Source organism: Bos indicus, chromosome 21 (genome assembly GCF_029378745.1).
Source record: "Bos indicus isolate NIAB-ARS_2022 breed Sahiwal x Tharparkar chromosome 21, NIAB-ARS_B.indTharparkar_mat_pri_1.0, whole genome shotgun sequence".
NCBI classification, from domain to species: domain Eukaryota; kingdom Metazoa; phylum Chordata; class Mammalia; order Artiodactyla; family Bovidae; genus Bos; species Bos indicus.
In genome coordinates this window covers 68227087-68243333 of record NC_091780.1, presented here as the reverse complement: position 1 = coordinate 68243333, position 16247 = coordinate 68227087, and the positions used below count along the sequence as shown (strand labels likewise).

At 43.0% G+C, this 16247-nt stretch overlaps 1 protein-coding gene across 11 annotated transcripts in view; it reads right to left on the bottom strand.

The window, feature by feature from the left end:
- Window positions 1–258: 258 nt before the first annotated feature.
- MARK3 (microtubule affinity regulating kinase 3) overlaps window positions 259–16247 on the bottom strand; it is a 117013-nt gene continuing 101024 nt past the window's right edge. For 3 of the 11 annotated variants that reach the window (XM_070775803.1, XM_070775806.1, XM_019983613.2), the window contains 6 exons: window positions 15492–15595; window positions 9512–9673; window positions 8552–8809; window positions 4596–4622; window positions 3288–3332; window positions 259–805 (listed from right to left, as the gene is read on the bottom strand). In XM_070775803.1, coding sequence (XP_070631904.1) covers window positions 460–805; window positions 3288–3332; window positions 4596–4622; window positions 8552–8809; window positions 9512–9673; window positions 15492–15595 — 942 coding nt within the window. In that variant the 3' untranslated portion in view covers window positions 259–459. The remainder of the gene's footprint in view (window positions 806–3287; window positions 3333–4595; window positions 4623–8551; window positions 8810–9511; window positions 9674–15491; window positions 15596–16247) is intronic. The other 8 variants (XM_070775811.1, XM_070775812.1, XM_070775805.1 and 5 more) reach the window with 7 other exon arrangements.

The window sequence follows — 16247 nt, the reverse complement described above, 5'->3', positions numbered from 1 at the left end:
AACCTGTATTAATTATCAACTAGTCTTAAAGTTAATTCTTAGTAGTAACTCAATATTTTCCTCCTTGGCAATTTTAATGTTTTAGCACCAAATAATCTCCCACAGAGGTACTCATAAAAACTCTGGTTGCCAGTGTAAGGAGATGCTTCTGTAGCACTACACACACGCACACCGTCCACTCTCACACCCGCACAGACAGGAGGCCCGTGGAGACGGGTGTCACACGCTGACTTCAGGCAATGGAAAAGAGACAGAGGGCACGCGTGTCACACGTCTTTAATGTAGTGCATTCGTAGAAAAAAGGCCAGCTTTCGCTCCCAGGCGTGCGCTCGTCCTTAGACTTTAATATCATGATTTAGAAGATGCAGACGTTATTGCCTAAATATTATTCTATACATTTCCATCAGTGTTCAGGAAAACACTTTAAATTGCTACTTAATTTACACCATAATTACTGGGTTACAGCTTTAGCTCATTGGCAATTTTGGAAGCGATATTTTTGAAAGCTATGGACGTCCCTGATATCCGCTTAAACCGGACCCCGTTCAGAGACAGTCTTGGCAGCTTGCACACCTCCATCTCCCACTGCACGAGGTTCTCCGCGTGCCCATCGCCGTGGACACAGAAGAGCAAGAAGCGCTCTCTCTGCTCGTAGTCGCAGTTGTTGGCGTCCAGCACTTTGCGGATCTCCCGCATCATGTCCTTGGGATCCATGGAACTAGTGGTTTTCATGCTCCAGGTGAAGCGCAGGGAACGAGGTTTCGCGTCTTTGTTTTCCTCCTTTTGCTCGGCAGACACGTTGCGACTGAAATGCACAGTGGCAGGTTTATTCTTAACAGCACAGGAAACCCCGCCTTCTCTACTCTAGCTCGCTCAATGCAGCACGATAAACGATTCCTGGGTGGCTCCTGCAGAGGCTCACCGTTGGTAACCAGTTCCTTCTCTGAGAAGCATTCATCTATCTATCCATTCTCCCATCCCATCATAAGCCAGGACACAAAAAATCTACCTGGCTGAAAAATCTTCACCAGTCATCTGGTGAAAATTAAGAAAATAATTTGTTAAACAGAATCCTTGGGAGTCAGGCAAGGTAGAGAGTGATCTGAGCACATCTCCAAGAGCCCAGCCCTTGTCATCTGGGCTGGCTGCAGGCGGCAAGGCCCATCACAGCCCGTCACAGGCCCAGCTCGGGGAGGTGGCGTTAGCAGGCCAGCCTCCAGTTCTGCCCTGCCTGGCTGCTTTTCCCACCAGTTTTTAAAAATTCAACTCATCATAACCTCCACCGTCACTGTTATTCAGGACAATCAGTGACAAAAGAGTTTAAAATCACTTTCCCTGTAAATGGCCCCAGTTGCTAAACAGAGCTGGGTGGCAGGTGGGCCATTCTCTCAGACCCCTACAAAAACCTCAGCATTTTTCCTTCTATTCTGTTCATTTAAACTTCTAATACATCACAGTTAAAAATAATTCTTACTACTGAAACAGGAAAGTGACATGTTGAGACTAATTTGCTGCTGAGCACTAAAATGACTGGTCTAAATGCAAACCCTACAGACTCACAAACTGCAGGCTGCAGCCCCAGGCACGGCTCTCTGAGGAACTCCAACAGGCGCCTACCAGGTCTGCTCTGCAGCATTTAATCATTACTGCCGGGAACCGCTACTTACGTTCTCCTGTGTGTTTCTGAAGGTCTCAATTAGGATGGTGAATACCTATCACTCTCGATCATTAAAACCTCCCAGTGTATGTGTTAATACACTCAATCCTTTGGCAAATTCATCAGCGCTAAGGGTGGGCTATGGGTTTTACTGTGTACGTAGCCCTCCCTGTCATCCACCTGCTAGGAGAATATGCAGTTTGGTTCACATCTACCAAAACTGTTTGAAAGCTTCTTAAGTATAAAGTGCTGTTAAATATGACATAGGTTATAAAAAAAAAAAAAGCAAAAGCACTCAGAGCTGGGGTCAGGGACACAGCCGCAGCACAGGTGAGGAGCGGGCAGTCTGCTAGAGTCGCAGAGAGGCAGAGCCCGCCTCGCGGGAGGACTGAGAAAAGGGACAGGAAGGGCAGGGGTGGGGAGCAGCGTCTGAGGAGAGCTATGAAGAGCCTGGGGACTTTCAACAACAAGATAGAGGTGGTTTAAGCCTGCCTGCTGAGCAGAGGCAATCTAAGGCAGGCAAGGAGGTATGGAGGCACAGAATGCGTCCCGAGCCCCTGATCCTCAGCACATCAGGAACAAGGGTCTGTCCTGCCCCTACCCCGGGGCTAGAAACAAACTCAAGGCAGCTAGACCTGCTCCAGGGCAGGCTGGGGGTGCTGCCTGGCTCTCGCCCCAGACTTCTGCTCAGCTGAGGAGGTTGTGTGTGGGGGAAACTGAAGCTGCTGAGGCCACACAGGGCCTCGTGTGGACACGCTCGATCAGGCGATGGGGCCACCGCAGGCTTCCATTCAGGGAAGTCATATGACCAGAGTTGTGCCTCAGGAAGAAAGCTAACAAGGACCTCAAACAGCACGGTGGTGACCGGTATAAAAAAGGGCCCAAGTGGAAGAAATCTAGAGTCCTGAGTCCATCTGGTCACTCTCTCTGCAGCCAAATCCATGCACTGACAGCTAAACAAAACTTAAAAGCAAAACCCACTCAACCACATAATCATTCTTTTTTCATTTTTTTGGCTGTATTGCATGGCTTGTGGGATCTTAGTTCCCCGAACAGGGACTGAATTCAGGCTGTTGGCAGTGAAAGTTCAGGGTCCTAACCACTGGACCTCCTGGGAATGCCCCACATAGTTATTATATATATACATATTCCAGTGGTTAGGACTCAGTGTTTTTACTGCTGGGGCCACGGTTGGAGTTCAATCCCTGTTCTGGGAACTAAGATCCCACAAGCCACGTTGCAAGGCCAAAAAAAAAAAAAGAACATTCTCCTGAATATTCTGCTTTCCTTCCTCGAGACCAGAACTAGGCCAGGAGTATTCACATGTCGACAGTGCTGCCACAGACTCCCGGGCCTCAGGGGCGCGCAGGCAGGAGGAATGGCACCTTAACACCTAAACACTAGCGTGAACCCGACGGGGCTGGGCGGCGTGCAGGCGGCGGCACCGCAGCGCCCTCGCGTGGCCGCCAGGCACCAGCACACACACTTCCTGACCACAGACTGCTGCCCGCCCTAAGCCAACCCCACGTGGAGCAAGGATATGACGCAGAACGTTCGAAAAGTGTTGCCTCCGCCACAGAAATGAAGTAAATACCTATAAAATATTTTAAGTAAAAATCATTTCCCTCACCTGGAGCCCTCATATCTCCCGTTCCTCTCATATTCAGTTGGAAGCCTCAATGAATAGAAGGCAGAAGCACAGAGAAGTGGGAAAGAGAAAAGAAATCTTACACACCAGAACACGACCAACCCCAATATAAACACAGACATTATAAAACGAACCCGAAGTACTTTTTGGTCACCTGCTGAGCTCATTACAATTCTTACTCTCGTAGGTGTGACTCAGCCAAAAACCATCTGTGTGCCCACAAAGGCTGTGCAGGAGGCAGGCTGCACATCTGCTTCATATACACAACAGGTATTCCTGCCCAGTTCTGGAATCTCTGCACATGCATGGCTTTCTAGTGGAGTTATTCTGACTTTTTAATCACTCCCCAAAGTATGTGCTTAGTCACTCAGTCGTGTCCGACTCTTTGTGACCCTATGAACAGGAGCCCACCAGGCTCCTCTGTCCATGGGATTCTCCAGGCAAGAATACTGGAGTGGGTTGCCATTTCCATCTCCAGCCCCAAAGTACAGTGCGTTTCCAATTACATCATCAGAGTGGAAAGAAGGAAGAAGAAAGCACTCTTCCTGTGGTTTCTGACAAAGAACTCCCGTGAATAAAGCCTCTCTGTGACCCACTTGTGGCATCTCAGGTAAACCCATGGCCTGGCCTCTGGGGACCTGAGAGGCGCGGGCACAACAAGGCTGCAATGGCCACTCTCCCCTGAAGGGCGTGTGTCCTGAGAGTGTGAGCAATGCCCCTGGTCTCTTGACTGTCACATCACAAAATATCCACCTAATAAGAGTAACATTTACTAGAATAAGACATACTTTCTTCAGAGGTTGGTGGAAAGTGCCTTTTAGATACAAAACTATTTACTCTACAACTCTTAGCTTTTCCCTAATGCAATCCTCCATGAAATTAAAAAAAAATAAAAAAATCAACACAATTACCACTTACCTTTTGCATGCCTGGGGCTAATCATTAATTGCATATTGTTACTGAACATCTCATTCTTCCAACAGAAGCATGCTAAGTGTTATTAGTATGAAGACAGAATTATTTGGATGCTAAACAATTCTACCAAAGGAAGAAAATGCACAGAGCATGCGTAGGCCTCTTGTTACATGGGTGCAACAGTCCCTTTTAAGATGCCTGACAGAGTTAATCTCTTTCTCTCCAATTTCCTTTCAAAGAAATAAGTATTTAGTTCTCAGCAGAAAGTTTAGTTTTCAAGGAAAAAAACAGGGCTACAAAGCCAAACCTGATGTTAATTGCAGGAGCCATTTTGGGGTGAGGATTGAAAAAAAAATGTGTATATATAAATCCTACCTTTTGATAAACCTGAATGACATGTTTCTAAAAGAAATTAAGCCAAAAAAAAAAAAAATTAACAAAAATGACTTGCACAAGTTAAATAGTTAATTACAGATAGAATAAAACCAGCAAGTAAAACAGGGCTCCTCTCTTGCCCAATGAACAATGAAAACAATGACATCTGATGAAAAAGTAAAATTATCACAAACAACTGTCTTTTAAATATAAATATAAAAAAATATAAAAAAATAATAAGAAAAAACCTAGCAGTAAATATTGACAGTATCTACAATTAACATTTCTTAAGGTTCTTCAGATGGGTACACCTTAAGATAATAAAATTCAACATCTTGTATTAAAGAAAAGCTATTTTCAATGTACTAGAAATAAAATAACATTTCTCAATTTTCTTCAAAATATCTTTGAACAAAAAATATCACCTTATTCAGAAACATTAAAAATGTCATTATAAAATGTTTATTCATGAAGAGAATCAATACGTATCACAGTGACTCGATATAAATCACTTTTTAAGGAGAGGGAAAAAAAAGTCATCCGAGATTTTTTTTTTCCCTTCCAGTTTTGATATAACTGACATACAGCACTGTAATAAGCTTCTGGGATTTTAAAATGAAGTAGACTTTTTAAAGCTTTTATACCAAAATGATAGAAAATTAAATGACAACATTGGGAGTTTCATTTTTAAGTAATACAACTGAAAGAGCTGTATTTAAAAGAACTGACTCTGCTTGTTAAAAAATTGAAGGAGATGTTTAGGTTGTACTGAACTGAATTTGACAAAAGAAAACTTCCAGCTGTGGCTCAGGCCTGTATGATCACACGATAAGCATTCTTGGGTGAATGCATCCTGGGCTTGTAAAACTACCGATATTTCTAAATCTCAGATCTGTGGCAGCACAGGAAGTACCCATAAGTATTTTGCTGTGACTGAATTAATAGTTTTCTTTTTGTTGTTTTATTTTTCTCTAATTTGGGATGACTTTGGCGCTGCTTCAGATACCTACCAATTTGAAAAGTACGTAACCACTGGAGATAACCAGCATCTACTCCACGCTCACATCAACAGTAGTACCCTTTGGATTACACACAGTAGGAAAGATGCCTGTGAAAACTGATTAAAAGGTCTTTAAGACCTATTTTCATTTCCAATTTTTCTACCTGAGAAAAGTCAAGGGGACTGCTCAGGAGTCATAGGACTTATTTTAACTTGTCCTCTCACAAACCCCTTGAGGGGATTAGAGGAGGAAGTCTCGGGGGCACAGGGCCCCATGCGTGCACCCGGGCTGTCCCGCCTGCAGGGAACGGACTCTCTAAAGCACTCACACTGTCCAGTGCGCAGCCGGGGGCAGAGGGCGAGCTCGGACACCAGGCCCTGTTCTGCCACATCCCGGCAGGTCTCCCCTGAGGCATTCGTGTGCCCACACCTGAGCCTTTCAGGCATTAGCACTTTGATCAGCTCAATTATTAGGGGCGGATAAGATGCTGCTGCAGCAGCAAGGACGCTGGCTGCTTTTAAGAATTAACTGACTACAACAGAAGTACAGCACCGCGGGAGGCTCCAAGTCTGCCTGCAAACTAATGAACAAGACTTTCTGAAAAAACTTGGGGGTGGAAATCATAGTTAGATGACCCTCTCTAGAATATTTTTAACAAGGGGCCCCAGCCTTCAATTTCAATTCAAATACATAAAATAAACAATTAGAAAATGAGGGAAAAGGACTCACATCCACAACAGCCCTTCACTGTTCCCTCCCAGGGACACTATGTGGTGGGGATCAAGGGCCTCTCCTGGAAGCATGGACCTGACTCAGCATTCTTCTACCGTGGGATCTTGAACACGTGCCTTAGTCTCTCTGAATCTTACCTCCAGTTTCTTCTATAAAACTGGAGTAATGTGTACTCCACGGGGTAGACTGTGGAGATTAAATGTGTGAGAGAGAATGTATGTGTGTATACGCACATACACAGGTATATAAAACAAGTATCTCCATATCGATAAATGTACAGACATCTATTTGTTAGCACATAATAAGTTATTTGATGTACTGTGGCTGATATTACTTTTATCAATGATAGAATTCAAGACAAAAGAAAAAGAACACAAAGGAGACAAATAAATACAAGGATTTTAATGATGTGCAAGGCTTTATTTAAAGAGCCCATCTGAGACCAAAACCTAAGGACACAAAGCTGATCATCCTGCGACCGGAGCTTAGACAGTGTACCTGACTGCCACACCCCCTCTTTGCGCTGGGGCACCAGAAGGCAAAATACCAGTTGATACTAAGCAGCCTAGTCTCTGAGGAAGGAGCTAAGGCACAGGGAGGCTTGGGAGAGCCCCTGGAATGACCCTGAAAGGAAGCAATGCATTATTCTGGGGTCATCAGACTCTCCTTGGGTTGAACTCATTGTTTCTCCTGCTGCTCACAAATGGGTGCCTCGAATCTGGCAAGGCCCCTTGGACCACTCTGCTCTTTAGCCCATCCTGGAATGGGAGGTCTCAGCAAAAGGGCTACGAAGAGAATGAGAGAGTAGGCCAGAAACTTTTTATTCCTCTGACCTCTAGTCAGTTGCCAGTGGGTATCTGAAGTCCTCCTTAATCTGGTATTCAACATCCTGACAATGAACAGATAATCTAGGGAAAGATAGCTTAATGTGATTTGTCTGAATTATTTTTTATTTTTGATGTGGACCATTTTTAAAGTCTTTACTGAATTTGTTACTATGTTTTTGTCTCACAATTTGTCTTTTTGGCCCTGAGCATGTGGGGTCTTAGGTCCCCAACCAGGGATTGAATCCTCACCCCCTGCATTGGAAGGTGAAGTGTTAATCACTAGACTGCCAGGAAAGTCCCATTTTGTCTAAGTTTTAGATGGCTGATTTAAAATAACATTACTGGAGGCATTAAGGAGACTGCCAAGTGATATCCAGCTTACAGTTAAGTAACAAAGATGGAATGGAACACATCAGCAGGATAATGCACCACAGGGAATGCAGAGAAGTGCGGAATGAGGAGGGCATCTATCATTCCAGACGCTGGGAAAGCCCCATCACTGTCCTGTGAGGGTCTCTAACAGGCAAATCTGCAGAACACCTGGAGAAGAGACTACTGCACAGAGAGGCTCCAGTACAAAGGATTTCCTCCAGGTATCCGGGAACTGCAGCGGGTGGAGGCTCCCTGCGAGTGGCCCTGGCTTAAGGTGCCCTTGCTTTCTTGAGCGCAGTGCGCCATGCTGTCTTCTCTCTGTCCTCTCGTAGCGGCCAATGTTTCCAGGCTTAGCAACCTCTAGACTAGCTTCTGCAAGGAAAGCGCCTTAGAGGTCTCCCAAGGCCCCAGCTGACAGTCAACTGGACAAACAAAAGATTTCATACATGACCAGATAATAGTTCTTCCTGGGGATAAAGCAGGGATTTTATCTCCAAAACTACACAACAGAAGAATGCGGCTTTGTTCTCGTTATGCCTGAGGCCAACAGAGAGCAATGTCCAGATCTAAGCTCCCAGGAACTTAGTGCTCCTCCATGACACTGGGATGAAATGAGAAAAGAGGCACTGTGTCTCCCCTCTGTGTCTACGGGGGGTCAGACCACACAGTTTTCCTCAGTGGCAGCTTGCAGGGCACCAGCCGCTGGACGACAGCAGATCTGGGGTTTTGCTAAATTGCAGTGCACACGCCATGTGGAGAGGTGTATGATTAACAGAAACGGTAATTAAGGAACAACAATTTCCCAAGCGCTATAGAACTTTCAGTGTTGTGAAAGGACTCGGGGCTCTATAATTTCTCTTTTAAAAGGTTTTAGAAGTACAGAGTTAGATATACAAACCAGAAAAATGTGAGCTAAAGGCAGAATGAAAAGCATCTGGGCAGTGGCTTCACATAATGGAGGGGAAAACATTTCTCCTTTTGCCCTTGTGTTTGCTCCAACCAACCAGTACCACCTGGCACTTACCTCCTTGTGAGTTTGGAAGTTAATTTACTAAAAAGATTAGTGGAGCCTCGGCTTCGAGTCTGCGACAACGGTGTGGCTTCATGGGACAGGCTGGGCGAGGCAGGTGGGCCATTGTACGTGGCTGTGCGCCGCTCCCGGGGCTGACCGTGGAAAGTGCTACGACTGGCAGTGCCTCTTGGGAACCGGGTTCGATCTGGGGTGGTGCTGCTGCTAATACTGTGTGTTGAAGCGACTGGAGCTCTCTGGTCAGGAATAGTGCTAGGAGACCAGCAAAAGACAGATTGTTAGATCCCTGTTCACAAAATCCTGGCTTCGTAGCAAACAGGGCACACAAACATTTGTAGTCATAATATACCTTTGATATAGAGTAGAAATAACCAGTATATAAATCCAGATCCAACGGGTATTTTATAGGACTTAAGAGCAAAAGGCAAGTTAAATGGCCAAGGGTACCAAAGGAATAGTACACAGTGAAACGACACCTTATGGGGTTGAAGGGGACAATACGTACATATTTTCAAGGACAAGATTAATGCAGGGAAATTCTAGAACAAAGAACAGCTAACTCAAGCTTCTTTTCCTTTGCTTCCCTCTCAAATTGCTTACATGCAGAGAACCCTGCCAATACAAAAGAAACAAAGGCTATGCAGGTGAAACTGAAGAACAGGCAACTAAAAAGTTTCGGAAGCACAAAAATGGCGTAAGTATTGTAAAATCCCACATGCTGAAAGCAACTTGGAGAAAAAGGGGAATGTCTTACATCCTTTATAGTATGAAGAGGCATGAAAATACAAAGATGACCAGGGACACCATGAGACAGGATGTGCGTAACTAAAACCACACACAGGAAGGACACTTTGTGGACAACTGGAACAAAACCTTAGACTGTAATATCCACAGCACAAAATTAAGAAGCAGTGGGTACACATTAGTTTCACAAGGAATGTGCATTTTTCTTACATAGCCTTGAAGTTATCTCCTTCACTGTCTATTGGAGGTAACATCATCTTGGGGTGCCCAGAGGCTGACATGGACATCGACTTCTGATGTCTCAGCCGACAGGTGGAAGATGTCTTACAAACAGAGGCAGGGCTAGCTGCGTAAGCGAACATTTCTGTCAGGCTGGGAGGGGGTTTGGGTTCAGGCAGAGGCAGAAACAACAGTATGATGGACCAGTGACAAAAAGAGCAACCTGTTGTTCAAAGCACATTACCTTCCTCCCCAAACCATCTCATTTCTGTCAAAGAACAAAAATCTCTTAAACTCGTTTTGGGGATTCTGGAGCAATTGCTAATCTGTATCTGCTTTTTAAAAACCAGTAATTTTAAAAAGTTTATTAGTTTTAAAGAAAAGAAAGTAACACTGTACATGTCTGAATATTTATGTGAGTGATGATGATCTCCGAGCTATGCGTAAAATAAAGCTTATCTTAAAAGATATCTCCATTCAAATCAAAGCGAATCTGTAATACGTACACTGTGCTCTCAACCTGTTCCCAAGCACACTGTCATACATTAAATGGACTGGAAAAATTACGGCTATGGTAGTAACTAGTTGTACTTATCAAAGTATCCTATGTTATCAAACCATTCCTACTCAAAGCACACTGACTTCTTTATAAAAAACACTCACAATTCTTAAGAGGTCAACAAAGCCCCATTTTTTCAAGGTGGGAAAACTAATAAGAGCAAATTAACTGTTTACAGACAGAGAAAGAGCGACACAAGCGACCACACACCAGCAGTCCCACCAGGCACAGCTACAGGACACAGCGACCCAGGGCTTCTCTCGCTCTTAACGCCAGCACAGCCATCACGTCCGTGCAATTTCAAAGGGAGCAGTTAAGGATAATCAGGGATTTAGAATTCTGACCATACTCTTTCAGTGCCTCTCTGCAGAAATCCTCTCAAAGCCTGAAACCTAGAAAACATCAGGTTTTCCCCTCATGCCCGACATACAGAGCAGCTGGATCTTCCTGTTGGTGTCAGCCCCTCACAGCACTTCACTGGGCTCGCGCCTCCCCACCTGAGGGTCCCTGTGCAGAGCTTCGTCTCTCTCCCAGGCCCAGACCTCAGCCACCTGTCTTCACTGCTCTCCAATCTCACACTTTCCCGTCTGTCCACCATACAGCTGTGAACTTCCTAAAACACACACCTGACCTCGTCCTTGTCGCTTATCTGCTTTTAACCTTGGAAAAGCACACGGCCTCTTCAGGATAAAGTTCAGACTCCTCACCCTGGCCCTGAGCCGCATCCTCAGGCACCCGTCTGGCTGTGACCCTGCCACCTCTCTGGGCTTGACCTTCCACTGTTACTTCCCAGAATTTGACTTTCTGGCACATCAGATGACCTGCCGTCTCTTGGTCATGCATCAGGTCAAAGAACTTTTGCAGGAGCTAGTCTCTGTGTCTGGAAAGCTGACATCTTTCTCTTTTCATCAGATTTCACCTCCGAAGTTATCCCTCCACGAAGGCTGCACCAGTGCCCTCTCTCACCAGGAGTTACCCCTTTCCCTCTGTGTATTCAGTGACAGCACCTGCTGTGCACACCCCACTGCACTGCAGTGACTCGTCTCTTGTGTGCTCTGGAAACACGGCCTGCAGCCTCAGTGTGACCCCACACTGTATGTGCAAGACCATGTGGACAGGTGCTCTGCAGTCAGCAGTATGCCTCAGATAGAGCAGGTGCTCAAGAATATTCAATAACTGAGAAGGAACATTAGTGAGGTGAGCCACTGGAATTCCAGCAGTCCCAATAATGGAGGAGACAGGTCTGTGCAACAAACTACTCAAGAAGATCTGCTTGCCCTGTGTCTTTGACAACCCTGCCCTCTGACTTGGGTGTGACTTGAATACAGTCACAGAACTGTACAAACACCTTATAAAAGATAAACACGGATTCGCTTTTTTGTCTCTGACACTTTTTTCCCTTTGGCACCTGAATTCTGTTTTGGGAGAAATAGGTTCTTGGTCTCCGTCTCCCCATGTCGCTGACTCCCTGCTGGATTTTCCTGCTATCCTGGCCAGTGACAGATTTAGAGATGGGCAGGCCACAGCCAAACCAACACTGCCCCAGGGCTTCTGCTTGAGCAGAGCTGAGTGTGGGACAACATCAAGGCGGATGTTGCTGAGCCCACCAAGGAACTCCTGCAGAAGCAGCAAAACTAGGAGACAAACCCTGACTCTATCCCTGGACTTTTTCACTTACAAGAATTCATAGATGCCCTTTAATTTAAATTTGTTTGGACTGAGTTTCTGCCACCTCAACGTAAGAGTCTTAAGTGATTCAACTATGTGAAGAAATGTTTTGTTGTTTCCAATATGCACATATAGACATACGCACACAGAGATACATACACGTTTACTTTACTAAGTTACAGATAAATAACTTTACCAGCTGGGCCACCAGGAAGTCCTACAGATAAATGCAACTGTCCTTTGTGCTCTATTATCTGTTCAGAGCAGCTCAAGGGTCAACATGCTTTATTCCCCTGCCCAGCAGCTGACATTCTCTTGCCCAAATTAGGACCTAGAATCAGTAAGTGCACTAAAAAAAGCAGCAGAAGAAGAGGTGGTAGGGGTTACCTGGCATGTTCTCTGGAGAATATATAAATGGTCCCAAAGACTCAGATGAGGAAATTGGCTTTAGTCAGAATCCCGAACAGGGAGAGGCTCAGTCTATTCGCCCTGAGCTATCCCCCTGGCTGGAGAGTGCAGGCAAGATTACGTGAACAAGTACTCTGCAGCAAAAAACTGACCTTCCTTAGAGTCAGAGACCTTCTTAAAAAGGAAGTGCAAATTGATATATTCAACTATAAATTATTCAATTTTTGGCATAATCTTAAAAGCAATGAAACGAATTATTTCTTTAGAAATTTAATCATGTCATATCACAAGCTCCACAAAGCAAACAACAAAACAGATTTTTTTTTGAACTCTCAAAGCAGGCCTAGGACTTCAAATTAGGAATCAGTAAACTCAAGAAATGTTTGTGGAATTTCATGTTTGTACAAATTCACAAAAGTTCTATTTACAACAAACAACCCCAACTCACAATGGGCTGCATCAAGTTGGTTGTTGTGAAAAAGCTGGACAAAATTTTTTCCTCAGAAATGTGGCAAAAAGGCTGGTTATGTTCCACAGACTATCCCACAAAAATTTACACAAACAAAACAGTAGTTGCATCATATTTTTAGCAGTTCTGGGTCCAAGGAAAAAAAAATCATTATTTAAAGAAATAGCACTAGTTCTTAAAATTCAAATTGTGTGAAGTTCCTATTGATCTTTTGACTTTATATCTAAATATGTCTAATATGACTTTTATTCCATATTGAAATATTCCAATATGAAACATTTTGGATGCTTTATGCAAAGCATACTCAGTGATTGGGCAAAAGCAGAATTAAAAATAAAATCCAAAGATACATGTGTTAACTGTGATAAAACCTTCTTTGCTCATCTAATTTTTATTAGCCGTGGTCATTCTTATGTTGGAATTCTGTAACAACACTCACATATTTAAGAAAAAAGTCAAACATACTAAAGGCTAAAATAGGAATTCATGTCTTTCTTCCAGAAGTTAACATAGATCCAGGCATCCTGTACCTCACTAGTATTTTAGTCAAGGAATAAGATGTGTGTGTGTGTGTGTGTGTGTGTATATATATCTATAGGAGAGGAAAAAGCAACAATCTTCCAAAGAAGTCATCTGTGCACAGAGAAGGCTCTGTGAATAATTTATGACTCAAGCATCTATTTTAAGGGTGGAAAAATTGTCACACTTAATGTCTTCCTTAACTGAAAGTAAAAAAAAAATATGACCACTAGTTTGGAACTCAAACCTCCAATATTTTTCCATTAATTTTTCAATTCATTTATAAGATACAAAAACAAAATCCAGGTATTATTAAAATTATGTGCCCTGTTTTGTGTGGCAGGAGGCTGTTTACTAAGATAAAGACAACACTTTCAGAAGGAGAGCACTTAAATAACTGACGCCAACAGAGCAACAAGGCCCAGGTTTGGATAAGGAGGGGGCAGCCCCACTGAGGAAGGTATCTGCAGGTAGAAACCAGGTAATGACTCCAAAGAAATCAAGAGTATTCTTAAAACTGTCTCCAAGGAGTGAACTGTGTAGCTGCACGAGAGGAGAATCAGAGGAGCCATGTGCACAAACCCAAGTCGAGGGAGCAGAGAGATTGCGGTCATAACAGCCTTTTAAAGCAAAGTCTGACTCTACCTCAGAGAGCTGTATATTCTAAAGTTCAAGAGGAATCTGAGAGAGCAGTTCAACAATTTAGAAGAATTTTTAAAAAACAATAGTCATGAAACAACATTCTTCTAGTTCTACAGATTAAAATTCGTAACAGAAATGTCTGGGAACTCCCCGATGATCCAAGGGTTAGGCCTTGGCGCTTTCACTGCAGGGACCCAGGATCAATCGTGGCTCCTGTGGAGCCAAAAGAAAAAGAAAGAAACTTCTGTCTAATTAAGTCTTCTATTGGTATCCCCTACTCAGTCCCCTAAACCACAAGCAATTTGATAGATTTGAGAAAGCAACTGTAATAAAAGAAAATTTACTGAAGAACAGACTATTAAAAAAATAAACATACCAATCATTAATCTGTAAGTTATCTAGCCCAGTGGCTCTACTCAAGTTATTAGGAGAGAACAAGCATAGACAGGACTCAAAGACAGAATACCAAGATGTAAATATTTCTAAAAAGTCACTGAAAAAAATGAATGAATGTAATTTCACAGAACAAGCTTTTCCCCTCATGTCAATTCAAACATAAGTGGTCTGTGCAAGAGGGGAATGACAAAATAGTCTGGTTTTAAGGATAAAAATGATAGATAGGTTGTTATAGAAGTTAGTGATCAAACATTTCATTTGACTAGTGAGATCTAACGACAGAAACTTTACAGTGCAATTTCAGAAAGTAAATGTCAGAAAAAGAAGAAAAACAATTTTGATGCTACACATGAGAATGTGCTATGACCAAATAATGTTCAAGCTGAGAGGCCAGGGGACAATGAACGATGATGTGAATTTATTTTATGGATTTCTATTTCAGAACTTTTCTACTCTATCTCATCATTCTGAATTTAGTTTTATACTACTCTTCCAAAACAGAAGAAGGAAAACCATACCCATTTGCGAAATCTTTTCTATACTGAATATATTTAGCTGCTCTGCCAAGCCAACGTTCTCCTCTCTTTTCTCTCCACCCAAACTGAACTCTATTGCATCATTGCTGGATCTACTTAATCCTACTTTTCTTATTTTGAAACCCCTAGAAAGGGGTCTGTATGATCTGATTCCTTACTGATATATTACTGTTAGTATTTTAAAATCATGCTTATTCAATCTAAGACTGCCTCTCTACCAGATTAAAATCATTGAGAAGACTGAACTCTCCATTTCTCTGGATATTCAAGTGTGTCTCTTTTAAGGTGAAGACTACCTTTACAATGTTACTTGTCTACCCGGCCCTTCTGGCACACTGCTGACCTATAACAGATGGCTCACCCACCCCATCTGGTGCTCCATGCCCCTGAGGCGTGGCTCCCTGTCTCAGGTCATCATCCTTCCCCGCTTCCAGTCTTGGTTCAAGATATTCACGTGCACAAAGCAAACTCCATTTCCCTGTTCATAGTTCTACAATTAATGCACAGCTTACCACCTATTTCACCTGGGAAAGCTCCCTGGTTTAACTCAACCCTTCCAATCATCATACCCAGCCCCCCGAGAATAGGCTCTGGACCAGGAGAGGAATTTGGAATTCTAGGATCTCACTAGAACTGCATTTAAATTTAACTTACCATTAGAGAATACTTACCACTATTATTTGAATTTTGATTATAAAAACTAAGAAGTAAATACCATCCTTCCATTTCTCTTGGGAAAAACACATTTTCTTGCAAACAGGTAAAATTCCATACCTGTTTTCTTTGCCATTCTGGATTACTGAATGTCTATCAGCTGTAGTTCTTTCACTGCAAACGTAAGTATTCCGTCGCGTCATTCCACCAGATGCCGTATTACTCTATTTAAAAAAAAGGGCATTTTGGTTTTAAACGATTTATTAAGTATAATACAACAGGGAAAAAAAGTCCTATTTAAATAAACATAAGTACTTAGTCTTTAAATAAACCTGAATTATTAATGGGCTTCCCAGGTGGCTCAGTGGTAAAGAATCCACATGCCAATGCAGGAGATGCAGGTTTGAGAAGGTCCCCTGGAGAAGGAAATGGCAACCCACTCCAGTATTCTTGCTAGGGAAATCCCATGGACAGAGGAGCCCAAAGGGCTACAGTCCAAGGGGTCACAAAAGAGTCAGACAAGACTTAGCAACTAAACAACAACAAAGTATTAACAGCACTAGGCACTAGATCAGAAGAGAAGACAAAGGCAGCAACCTCTACCCTCTTTCCTACCTTCCAGTACTTCTGCAATAATGAAAAATGGCTATGGAAAAGTGACTTTGAAAAGCTGGCTACAATAATCTATAGAGTAATAACTCATGGATTATTTAAAATGAAGAAGGAAGGTAGAGAAATGAAGAAGGAAGGTAGAGAAATTCACTTTTTAAAAGGTAATAATTTCAAATTAAAACATTAAAAAGCACAGATTATAAGGTAAATATACAAATGAAACAAAAATTTAAAAATATAAGAATTAACACTGCAAAACTATTA